Source organism: Prinia subflava, chromosome 5 (genome assembly GCF_021018805.1).
Source record: "Prinia subflava isolate CZ2003 ecotype Zambia chromosome 5, Cam_Psub_1.2, whole genome shotgun sequence".
Lineage (NCBI taxonomy): Eukaryota > Metazoa > Chordata > Aves > Passeriformes > Cisticolidae > Prinia > Prinia subflava.
The window spans coordinates 17,519,459-17,532,924 of record NC_086251.1 but is presented as its reverse complement, the minus strand read 5'-3'; the positions used below and the strand labels follow the sequence as shown (position 1 = coordinate 17,532,924).

Below are 13,466 nucleotides of genomic sequence, written 5' to 3'. Positions count from 1 at the left end.
AAGACAGTATCTACAGAAATTCATTCTTAATTTCCTGTTCTCTTCTCCATCACAGTGTCACCAACTACATCAGTATGTGTTCATGAAGTCTGTGAGTGGTCAGAATGGTATGATGGGAGTCTACAAACCCCTGGTTATGACGGAGGAGATTTTGAAACTTTTGATGAATTACGAGCAAAAGGCTATGCAGTCTGTAAGGCCCCAAGGGCTGTTGAGTGCAGAGCAGAAAAGTTCCCTGATATACCACTGAAAGACCTTGGCCAAAAAGTAGAATGCAGTACAACACAAGGGCTTATATGTTACAACAAGGATCAAATTTCAACAATGTGCAACAACTATGAAATCAGAATTTACTGCTGTGTTTTTGTACCATGCTCTTCCACGACGCCTTTCAGCACATCAACCCCAGTCACAACTACAACTCCGACAGAAACATCTACGGAAACACCGTATTCAGTTACTACAACTTCTGAAAGTACAACATTCACACCTTCAACTCCTGAAGAAACAACTACTGCTACAATGACGACACCTGTAACCACATCACATTCAACGATTCCTCTTTGTTTCAAAGAAAAATGTTACTGGTCAAGATGGTATGATGTCAGTTACCCAGGGTCAGGTTACAATGATGGAGATTTTGATACCATTCAGAACATCAAAGATAAAGGATACAAAGTCTGCGACAATAGAAAGGATGTGGAATGTAGAGCAGTGCGGTTTCCTAATACACCATATCCTCTACTAGAGCAACACATAACGTGTAACACGGAAGAAGGGTTGAAATGTTACAATAAAGATCAACTGCCACCAATCTGCTATAACTATGAGTTAAGATTTAAATGCTGCATAAATATCCCTGTACCATGTGAAACAACCCCTGAAAGCCATACTATAACAACAAAAAAAACGGAGTATTACTCAAGTACAACATTGGGAACGACTCCACACTTACAAACTAAACACAAGCTGACAACGGAATCTACAGTTCCACCAAAAACCGATTACATACATACCAGAACAACGCCAAAACCAACTACGAGACCAAAACCACAACCAACCTACACAACACTCAGAAGCACCACAACGGCAAAAACTACAACATATACAACTTCGACCACCACCTGTCAACCCGAAGTGTGCGCCTGGAGCGAATGGTTTGACGTGGACTTCCCCTCCTCGGGGCCCAACCAGGGAGACTTTGAGACCTACCAGCACATCCGCGCCGCCGGCAAGCGAGTCTGCCGGCAGCCAAAGCAGATCGAGTGCCGGGCGGAGGACTACCCCGACGTACCCATCCAGCAGGTGGGACAGGTCGTGCAGTGCGACGTCCACTTTGGACTGGTGTGCAAGAACGAGGACCAGACGGGCAAATTCAAGATGTGCCTCAACTACAAGATCCGCGTGCTCTGCTGCACCCCCAACTACAACTGCTCTATCCCGATCCCCTCGACCACCAGCCCTACCACCAGCACCCCGATCACAACCACGCCGTCCTCCACCCCCGTCACCACCTCCACCTCCGTGCCCATCACCGTCAGCACCACCAGTCCCACCTCCACAGAAATCACCACAACCACCAGCCCCGCGCCGACCACGTCTACCACTTCCCCCTCCACCACCTCCACCACCACCTGTCAACCCGAAGTGTGCGCCTGGAGCGAATGGTTTGACGTGGACTTCCCCTCCTCGGGGCCCAACCAGGGAGACTTTGAGACCTACCAGCACATCCGCGCCGCCGGCAAGCGAGTCTGCCGGCAGCCAAAGCAGATCGAGTGCCGGGCGGAGGACTACCCCGACGTACCCATCCAGCAGGTGGGACAGGTCGTGCAGTGCGACGTCCACTTTGGACTGGTGTGCAAGAACGAGGACCAGACGGGCAAATTCAAGATGTGCCTCAACTACAAGATCCGCGTGCTCTGCTGCACCCCCAACTACAACTGCTCTATCCCGATCCCCTCGACCACCAGCCCTACCACCAGCACCCCGATCACAACCACGCCGTCCTCCACCCCCGTCACCACCTCCACCTCCGTGCCCATCACCGTCAGCACCACCAGTCCCACCTCCACAGAAATCACCACAACCACCAGCCCCGCGCCGACCACGTCTACCACTTCCCCCTCCACCACCTCCACCACCACCTGTCAACCCGAAGTGTGCGCCTGGAGCGAATGGTTTGACGTGGACTTCCCCTCCTCGGGGCCCAACCAGGGAGACTTTGAGACCTACCAGCACATCCGCGCCGCCGGCAAGCGAGTCTGCCGGCAGCCAAAGCAGATCGAGTGCCGGGCGGAGGACTACCCCGACGTACCCATCCAGCAGGTGGGACAGGTCGTGCAGTGCGACGTCCACTTTGGACTGGTGTGCAAGAACGAGGACCAGACGGGCAAATTCAAGATGTGCCTCAACTACAAGATCCGCGTGCTCTGCTGCACCCCCAACTACAACTGCTCTATCCCGATCCCCTCGACCACCAGCCCTACCACCAGCACCCCGATCACAACCACGCCGTCCTCCACCCCCGTCACCACCTCCACCTCCGTGCCCATCACCGTCAGCACCACCAGTCCCACCTCCACAGAAATCACCACAACCACCAGCCCCGCGCCGACCACGTCTACCACTTCCCCCTCCACCACCTCCACCACCACCTGTCAACCCGAAGTGTGCGCCTGGAGCGAATGGTTTGACGTGGACTTCCCCTCCTCGGGGCCCAACCAGGGAGACTTTGAGACCTACCAGCACATCCGCGCCGCCGGCAAGCGAGTCTGCCGGCAGCCAAAGCAGATCGAGTGCCGGGCGGAGGACTACCCCGACGTACCCATCCAGCAGGTGGGACAGGTCGTGCAGTGCGACGTCCACTTTGGACTGGTGTGCAAGAACGAGGACCAGACGGGCAAATTCAAGATGTGCCTCAACTACAAGATCCGCGTGCTCTGCTGCACCCCCAACTACAACTGCTCTATCCCGATCCCCTCGACCACCAGCCCTACCACCAGCACCCCGATCACAACCACGCCGTCCTCCACCCCCGTCACCACCTCCACCTCCGTGCCCATCACCGTCAGCACCACCAGTCCCACCTCCACAGAAATCACCACAACCACCAGCCCCGCGCCGACCACGTCTACCACTTCCCCCTCCACCACCTCCACCACCACCTGTCAACCCGAAGTGTGCGCCTGGAGCGAATGGTTTGACGTGGACTTCCCCTCCTCGGGGCCCAACCAGGGAGACTTTGAGACCTACCAGCACATCCGCGCCGCCGGCAAGCGAGTCTGCCGGCAGCCAAAGCAGATCGAGTGCCGGGCGGAGGACTACCCCGACGTACCCATCCAGCAGGTGGGACAGGTCGTGCAGTGCGACGTCCACTTTGGACTGGTGTGCAAGAACGAGGACCAGACGGGCAAATTCAAGATGTGCCTCAACTACAAGATCCGCGTGCTCTGCTGCACCCCCAACTACAACTGCTCTATCCCGATCCCCTCGACCACCAGCCCTACCACCAGCACCCCGATCACAACCACGCCGTCCTCCACCCCCGTCACCACCTCCACCTCCGTGCCCATCACCGTCAGCACCACCAGTCCCACCTCCACAGAAATCACCACAACCACCAGCCCCGCGCCGACCACGTCTACCACTTCCCCCTCCACCACCTCCACCACCACCTGTCAACCCGAAGTGTGCGCCTGGAGCGAATGGTTTGACGTGGACTTCCCCTCCTCGGGGCCCAACCAGGGAGACTTTGAGACCTACCAGCACATCCGCGCCGCCGGCAAGCGAGTCTGCCGGCAGCCAAAGCAGATCGAGTGCCGGGCGGAGGACTACCCCGACGTACCCATCCAGCAGGTGGGACAGGTCGTGCAGTGCGACGTCCACTTTGGACTGGTGTGCAAGAACGAGGACCAGACGGGCAAATTCAAGATGTGCCTCAACTACAAGATCCGCGTGCTCTGCTGCACCCCCAACTACAACTGCTCTATCCCGATCCCCTCGACCACCAGCCCTACCACCAGCACCCCGATCACAACCACGCCGTCCTCCACCCCCGTCACCACCTCCACCTCCGTGCCCATCACCGTCAGCACCACCAGTCCCACCTCCACAGAAATCACCACAACCACCAGCCCCGCGCCGACCACGTCTACCACTTCCCCCTCCACCACCTCCACCACCACCTGTCAACCCGAAGTGTGCGCCTGGAGCGAATGGTTTGACGTGGACTTCCCCTCCTCGGGGCCCAACCAGGGAGACTTTGAGACCTACCAGCACATCCGCGCCGCCGGCAAGCGAGTCTGCCGGCAGCCAAAGCAGATCGAGTGCCGGGCGGAGGACTACCCCGACGTACCCATCCAGCAGGTGGGACAGGTCGTGCAGTGCGACGTCCACTTTGGACTGGTGTGCAAGAACGAGGACCAGACGGGCAAATTCAAGATGTGCCTCAACTACAAGATCCGCGTGCTCTGCTGCACCCCCAACTACAACTGCTCTATCCCGATCCCCTCGACCACCAGCCCTACCACCAGCACCCCGATCACAACCACGCCGTCCTCCACCCCCGTCACCACCTCCACCTCCGTGCCCATCACCGTCAGCACCACCAGTCCCACCTCCACAGAAATCACCACAACCACCAGCCCCGCGCCGACCACGTCTACCACTTCCCCCTCCACCACCTCCACCACCACCTGTCAACCCGAAGTGTGCGCCTGGAGCGAATGGTTTGACGTGGACTTCCCCTCCTCGGGGCCCAACCAGGGAGACTTTGAGACCTACCAGCACATCCGCGCCGCCGGCAAGCGAGTCTGCCGGCAGCCAAAGCAGATCGAGTGCCGGGCGGAGGACTACCCCGACGTACCCATCCAGCAGGTGGGACAGGTCGTGCAGTGCGACGTCCACTTTGGACTGGTGTGCAAGAACGAGGACCAGACGGGCAAATTCAAGATGTGCCTCAACTACAAGATCCGCGTGCTCTGCTGCACCCCCAACTACAACTGCTCTATCCCGATCCCCTCGACCACCAGCCCTACCACCAGCACCCCGATCACAACCACGCCGTCCTCCACCCCCGTCACCACCTCCACCTCCGTGCCCATCACCGTCAGCACCACCAGTCCCACCTCCACAGAAATCACCACAACCACCAGCCCCGCGCCGACCACGTCTACCACTTCCCCCTCCACCACCTCCACCACCACCTGTCAACCCGAAGTGTGCGCCTGGAGCGAATGGTTTGACGTGGACTTCCCCTCCTCGGGGCCCAACCAGGGAGACTTTGAGACCTACCAGCACATCCGCGCCGCCGGCAAGCGAGTCTGCCGGCAGCCAAAGCAGATCGAGTGCCGGGCGGAGGACTACCCCGACGTACCCATCCAGCAGGTGGGACAGGTCGTGCAGTGCGACGTCCACTTTGGACTGGTGTGCAAGAACGAGGACCAGACGGGCAAATTCAAGATGTGCCTCAACTACAAGATCCGCGTGCTCTGCTGCACCCCCAACTACAACTGCTCTATCCCGATCCCCTCGACCACCAGCCCTACCACCAGCACCCCGATCACAACCACGCCGTCCTCCACCCCCGTCACCACCTCCACCTCCGTGCCCATCACCGTCAGCACCACCAGTCCCACCTCCACAGAAATCACCACAACCACCAGCCCCGCGCCGACCACGTCTACCACTTCCCCCTCCACCACCTCCACCACCACCTGTCAACCCGAAGTGTGCGCCTGGAGCGAATGGTTTGACGTGGACTTCCCCTCCTCGGGGCCCAACCAGGGAGACTTTGAGACCTACCAGCACATCCGCGCCGCCGGCAAGCGAGTCTGCCGGCAGCCAAAGCAGATCGAGTGCCGGGCGGAGGACTACCCCGACGTACCCATCCAGCAGGTGGGACAGGTCGTGCAGTGCGACGTCCACTTTGGACTGGTGTGCAAGAACGAGGACCAGACGGGCAAATTCAAGATGTGCCTCAACTACAAGATCCGCGTGCTCTGCTGCACCCCCAACTACAACTGCTCTATCCCGATCCCCTCGACCACCAGCCCTACCACCAGCACCCCGATCACAACCACGCCGTCCTCCACCCCCGTCACCACCTCCACCTCCGTGCCCATCACCGTCAGCACCACCAGTCCCACCTCCACAGAAATCACCACAACCACCAGCCCCGCGCCGACCACGTCTACCACTTCCCCCTCCACCACCTCCACCACCACCTGTCAACCCGAAGTGTGCGCCTGGAGCGAATGGTTTGACGTGGACTTCCCCTCCTCGGGGCCCAACCAGGGAGACTTTGAGACCTACCAGCACATCCGCGCCGCCGGCAAGCGAGTCTGCCGGCAGCCAAAGCAGATCGAGTGCCGGGCGGAGGACTACCCCGACGTACCCATCCAGCAGGTGGGACAGGTCGTGCAGTGCGACGTCCACTTTGGACTGGTGTGCAAGAACGAGGACCAGACGGGCAAATTCAAGATGTGCCTCAACTACAAGATCCGCGTGCTCTGCTGCACCCCCAACTACAACTGCTCTATCCCGATCCCCTCGACCACCAGCCCTACCACCAGCACCCCGATCACAACCACGCCGTCCTCCACCCCCGTCACCACCTCCACCTCCGTGCCCATCACCGTCAGCACCACCAGTCCCACCTCCACAGAAATCACCACAACCACCAGCCCCGCGCCGACCACGTCTACCACTTCCCCCTCCACCACCTCCACCACCACCTGTCAACCCGAAGTGTGCGCCTGGAGCGAATGGTTTGACGTGGACTTCCCCTCCTCGGGGCCCAACCAGGGAGACTTTGAGACCTACCAGCACATCCGCGCCGCCGGCAAGCGAGTCTGCCGGCAGCCAAAGCAGATCGAGTGCCGGGCGGAGGACTACCCCGACGTACCCATCCAGCAGGTGGGACAGGTCGTGCAGTGCGACGTCCACTTTGGACTGGTGTGCAAGAACGAGGACCAGACGGGCAAATTCAAGATGTGCCTCAACTACAAGATCCGCGTGCTCTGCTGCACCCCCAACTACAACTGCTCTATCCCGATCCCCTCGACCACCAGCCCTACCACCAGCACCCCGATCACAACCACGCCGTCCTCCACCCCCGTCACCACCTCCACCTCCGTGCCCATCACCGTCAGCACCACCAGTCCCACCTCCACAGAAATCACCACAACCACCAGCCCCGCGCCGACCACGTCTACCACTTCCCCCTCCACCACCTCCACCACCACCTGTCAACCCGAAGTGTGCGCCTGGAGCGAATGGTTTGACGTGGACTTCCCCTCCTCGGGGCCCAACCAGGGAGACTTTGAGACCTACCAGCACATCCGCGCCGCCGGCAAGCGAGTCTGCCGGCAGCCAAAGCAGATCGAGTGCCGGGCGGAGGACTACCCCGACGTACCCATCCAGCAGGTGGGACAGGTCGTGCAGTGCGACGTCCACTTTGGACTGGTGTGCAAGAACGAGGACCAGACGGGCAAATTCAAGATGTGCCTCAACTACAAGATCCGCGTGCTCTGCTGCACCCCCAACTACAACTGCTCTATCCCGATCCCCTCGACCACCAGCCCTACCACCAGCACCCCGATCACAACCACGCCGTCCTCCACCCCCGTCACCACCTCCACCTCCGTGCCCATCACCGTCAGCACCACCAGTCCCACCTCCACAGAAATCACCACAACCACCAGCCCCGCGCCGACCACGTCTACCACTTCCCCCTCCACCACCTCCACCACCACCTGTCAACCCGAAGTGTGCGCCTGGAGCGAATGGTTTGACGTGGACTTCCCCTCCTCGGGGCCCAACCAGGGAGACTTTGAGACCTACCAGCACATCCGCGCCGCCGGCAAGCGAGTCTGCCGGCAGCCAAAGCAGATCGAGTGCCGGGCGGAGGACTACCCCGACGTACCCATCCAGCAGGTGGGACAGGTCGTGCAGTGCGACGTCCACTTTGGACTGGTGTGCAAGAACGAGGACCAGACGGGCAAATTCAAGATGTGCCTCAACTACAAGATCCGCGTGCTCTGCTGCACCCCCAACTACAACTGCTCTATCCCGATCCCCTCGACCACCAGCCCTACCACCAGCACCCCGATCACAACCACGCCGTCCTCCACCCCCGTCACCACCTCCACCTCCGTGCCCATCACCGTCAGCACCACCAGTCCCACCTCCACAGAAATCACCACAACCACCAGCCCCGCGCCGACCACGTCTACCACTTCCCCCTCCACCACCTCCACCACCACCTGTCAACCCGAAGTGTGCGCCTGGAGCGAATGGTTTGACGTGGACTTCCCCTCCTCGGGGCCCAACCAGGGAGACTTTGAGACCTACCAGCACATCCGCGCCGCCGGCAAGCGAGTCTGCCGGCAGCCAAAGCAGATCGAGTGCCGGGCGGAGGACTACCCCGACGTACCCATCCAGCAGGTGGGACAGGTCGTGCAGTGCGACGTCCACTTTGGACTGGTGTGCAAGAACGAGGACCAGACGGGCAAATTCAAGATGTGCCTCAACTACAAGATCCGCGTGCTCTGCTGCACCCCCAACTACAACTGCTCTATCCCGATCCCCTCGACCACCAGCCCTACCACCAGCACCCCGATCACAACCACGCCGTCCTCCACCCCCGTCACCACCTCCACCTCCGTGCCCATCACCGTCAGCACCACCAGTCCCACCTCCACAGAAATCACCACAACCACCAGCCCCGCGCCGACCACGTCTACCACTTCCCCCTCCACCACCTCCACCACCACCTGTCAACCCGAAGTGTGCGCCTGGAGCGAATGGTTTGACGTGGACTTCCCCTCCTCGGGGCCCAACCAGGGAGACTTTGAGACCTACCAGCACATCCGCGCCGCCGGCAAGCGAGTCTGCCGGCAGCCAAAGCAGATCGAGTGCCGGGCGGAGGACTACCCCGACGTACCCATCCAGCAGGTGGGACAGGTCGTGCAGTGCGACGTCCACTTTGGACTGGTGTGCAAGAACGAGGACCAGACGGGCAAATTCAAGATGTGCCTCAACTACAAGATCCGCGTGCTCTGCTGCACCCCCAACTACAACTGCTCTATCCCGATCCCCTCGACCACCAGCCCTACCACCAGCACCCCGATCACAACCACGCCGTCCTCCACCCCCGTCACCACCTCCACCTCCGTGCCCATCACCGTCAGCACCACCAGTCCCACCTCCACAGAAATCACCACAACCACCAGCCCCGCGCCGACCACGTCTACCACTTCCCCCTCCACCACCTCCACCACCACCTGTCAACCCGAAGTGTGCGCCTGGAGCGAATGGTTTGACGTGGACTTCCCCTCCTCGGGGCCCAACCAGGGAGACTTTGAGACCTACCAGCACATCCGCGCCGCCGGCAAGCGAGTCTGCCGGCAGCCAAAGCAGATCGAGTGCCGGGCGGAGGACTACCCCGACGTACCCATCCAGCAGGTGGGACAGGTCGTGCAGTGCGACGTCCACTTTGGACTGGTGTGCAAGAACGAGGACCAGACGGGCAAATTCAAGATGTGCCTCAACTACAAGATCCGCGTGCTCTGCTGCACCCCCAACTACAACTGCTCTATCCCGATCCCCTCGACCACCAGCCCTACCACCAGCACCCCGATCACAACCACGCCGTCCTCCACCCCCGTCACCACCTCCACCTCCGTGCCCATCACCGTCAGCACCACCAGTCCCACCTCCACAGAAATCACCACAACCACCAGCCCCGCGCCGACCACGTCTACCACTTCCCCCTCCACCACCTCCACCACCACCTGTCAACCCGAAGTGTGCGCCTGGAGCGAATGGTTTGACGTGGACTTCCCCTCCTCGGGGCCCAACCAGGGAGACTTTGAGACCTACCAGCACATCCGCGCCGCCGGCAAGCGAGTCTGCCGGCAGCCAAAGCAGATCGAGTGCCGGGCGGAGGACTACCCCGACGTACCCATCCAGCAGGTGGGACAGGTCGTGCAGTGCGACGTCCACTTTGGACTGGTGTGCAAGAACGAGGACCAGACGGGCAAATTCAAGATGTGCCTCAACTACAAGATCCGCGTGCTCTGCTGCACCCCCAACTACAACTGCTCTATCCCGATCCCCTCGACCACCAGCCCTACCACCAGCACCCCGATCACAACCACGCCGTCCTCCACCCCCGTCACCACCTCCACCTCCGTGCCCATCACCGTCAGCACCACCAGTCCCACCTCCACAGAAATCACCACAACCACCAGCCCCGCGCCGACCACGTCTACCACTTCCCCCTCCACCACCTCCACCACCACCTGTCAACCCGAAGTGTGCGCCTGGAGCGAATGGTTTGACGTGGACTTCCCCTCCTCGGGGCCCAACCAGGGAGACTTTGAGACCTACCAGCACATCCGCGCCGCCGGCAAGCGAGTCTGCCGGCAGCCAAAGCAGATCGAGTGCCGGGCGGAGGACTACCCCGACGTACCCATCCAGCAGGTGGGACAGGTCGTGCAGTGCGACGTCCACTTTGGACTGGTGTGCAAGAACGAGGACCAGACGGGCAAATTCAAGATGTGCCTCAACTACAAGATCCGCGTGCTCTGCTGCACCCCCAACTACAACTGCTCTATCCCGATCCCCTCGACCACCAGCCCTACCACCAGCACCCCGATCACAACCACGCCGTCCTCCACCCCCGTCACCACCTCCACCTCCGTGCCCATCACCGTCAGCACCACCAGTCCCACCTCCACAGAAATCACCACAACCACCAGCCCCGCGCCGACCACGTCTACCACTTCCCCCTCCACCACCTCCACCACCACCTGTCAACCCGAAGTGTGCGCCTGGAGCGAATGGTTTGACGTGGACTTCCCCTCCTCGGGGCCCAACCAGGGAGACTTTGAGACCTACCAGCACATCCGCGCCGCCGGCAAGCGAGTCTGCCGGCAGCCAAAGCAGATCGAGTGCCGGGCGGAGGACTACCCCGACGTACCCATCCAGCAGGTGGGACAGGTCGTGCAGTGCGACGTCCACTTTGGACTGGTGTGCAAGAACGAGGACCAGACGGGCAAATTCAAGATGTGCCTCAACTACAAGATCCGCGTGCTCTGCTGCACCCCCAACTACAACTGCTCTATCCCGATCCCCTCGACCACCAGCCCTACCACCAGCACCCCGATCACAACCACGCCGTCCTCCACCCCCGTCACCACCTCCACCTCCGTGCCCATCACCGTCAGCACCACCAGTCCCACCTCCACAGAAATCACCACAACCACCAGCCCCGCGCCGACCACGTCTACCACTTCCCCCTCCACCACCTCCACCACCACCTGTCAACCCGAAGTGTGCGCCTGGAGCGAATGGTTTGACGTGGACTTCCCCTCCTCGGGGCCCAACCAGGGAGACTTTGAGACCTACCAGCACATCCGCGCCGCCGGCAAGCGAGTCTGCCGGCAGCCAAAGCAGATCGAGTGCCGGGCGGAGGACTACCCCGACGTACCCATCCAGCAGGTGGGACAGGTCGTGCAGTGCGACGTCCACTTTGGACTGGTGTGCAAGAACGAGGACCAGACGGGCAAATTCAAGATGTGCCTCAACTACAAGATCCGCGTGCTCTGCTGCACCCCCAACTACAACTGCTCTATCCCGATCCCCTCGACCACCAGCCCTACCACCAGCACCCCGATCACAACCACGCCGTCCTCCACCCCCGTCACCACCTCCACCTCCGTGCCCATCACCGTCAGCACCACCAGTCCCACCTCCACAGAAATCACCACAACCACCAGCCCCGCGCCGACCACGTCTACCACTTCCCCCTCCACCACCTCCACCACCACCTGTCAACCCGAAGTGTGCGCCTGGAGCGAATGGTTTGACGTGGACTTCCCCTCCTCGGGGCCCAACCAGGGAGACTTTGAGACCTACCAGCACATCCGCGCCGCCGGCAAGCGAGTCTGCCGGCAGCCAAAGCAGATCGAGTGCCGGGCGGAGGACTACCCCGACGTACCCATCCAGCAGGTGGGACAGGTCGTGCAGTGCGACGTCCACTTTGGACTGGTGTGCAAGAACGAGGACCAGACGGGCAAATTCAAGATGTGCCTCAACTACAAGATCCGCGTGCTCTGCTGCACCCCCAACTACAACTGCTCTATCCCGATCCCCTCGACCACCAGCCCTACCACCAGCACCCCGATCACAACCACGCCGTCCTCCACCCCCGTCACCACCTCCACCTCCGTGCCCATCACCGTCAGCACCACCAGTCCCACCTCCACAGAAATCACCACAACCACCAGCCCCGCGCCGACCACGTCTACCACTTCCCCCTCCACCACCTCCACCACCACCTGTCAACCCGAAGTGTGCGCCTGGAGCGAATGGTTTGACGTGGACTTCCCCTCCTCGGGGCCCAACCAGGGAGACTTTGAGACCTACCAGCACATCCGCGCCGCCGGCAAGCGAGTCTGCCGGCAGCCAAAGCAGATCGAGTGCCGGGCGGAGGACTACCCCGACGTACCCATCCAGCAGGTGGGACAGGTCGTGCAGTGCGACGTCCACTTTGGACTGGTGTGCAAGAACGAGGACCAGACGGGCAAATTCAAGATGTGCCTCAACTACAAGATCCGCGTGCTCTGCTGCACCCCCAACTACAACTGCTCTATCCCGATCCCCTCGACCACCAGCCCTACCACCAGCACCCCGATCACAACCACGCCGTCCTCCACCCCCGTCACCACCTCCACCTCCGTGCCCATCACCGTCAGCACCACCAGTCCCACCTCCACAGAAATCACCACAACCACCAGCCCCGCGCCGACCACGTCTACCACTTCCCCCTCCACCACCTCCACCACCACCTGTCAACCCGAAGTGTGCGCCTGGAGCGAATGGTTTGACGTGGACTTCCCCTCCTCGGGGCCCAACCAGGGAGACTTTGAGACCTACCAGCACATCCGCGCCGCCGGCAAGCGAGTCTGCCGGCAGCCAAAGCAGATCGAGTGCCGGGCGGAGGACTACCCCGACGTACCCATCCAGCAGGTGGGACAGGTTGTGCAGTGCGACGTCCACTTTGGACTGGTGTGCAAGAACGAGGACCAGACGGGCAAATTCAAGATGTGCCTCAACTACAAGATCCGCGTGCTCTGCTGCACCCCCAACTACAACTGCTCTATCCTTACCCCCTCAACCACCTCCAGCACATTGTCTGTTACTACCCGAAGTGAACCTATCTTTACCCCTCCTCTGTCTCACGTGTCAACTACCTCATGTTTTTGCAAGATTGGCGATGCTATTTTTTCACCAGGTTAGTTCATGTGTTTTTAGAGTGTTTTTTTTGTTTTGTTTTTTGTTTTTTCTTTTTTTTTTTTTTTTTATCCTGATTCTTATTTTTTACAAAGTTTTTTTATTGTGCTTTCCTGGTATCTTAAATTTTTATTCCTATTTGTAATATTTCCTGTTTTTTTTTCAAG

At 60.3% G+C, this 13,466-nt stretch overlaps 1 protein-coding gene across 1 annotated transcript in view; it reads left to right on the top strand.

Moving 5' to 3' along the window:
- LOC134551084 (mucin-5AC-like) overlaps positions 1 to 13,466 on the top strand; it is a 49,261-nt gene that overhangs the window by 23,347 nt on the left and 12,448 nt on the right. Inside the window, exon 31 of the mRNA XM_063398207.1 lies at positions 56 to 13,300. Coding sequence (XP_063254277.1) covers positions 56 to 13,300 — 13,245 coding nt within the window. The remainder of the gene's footprint in view (positions 1 to 55; positions 13,301 to 13,466) is intronic.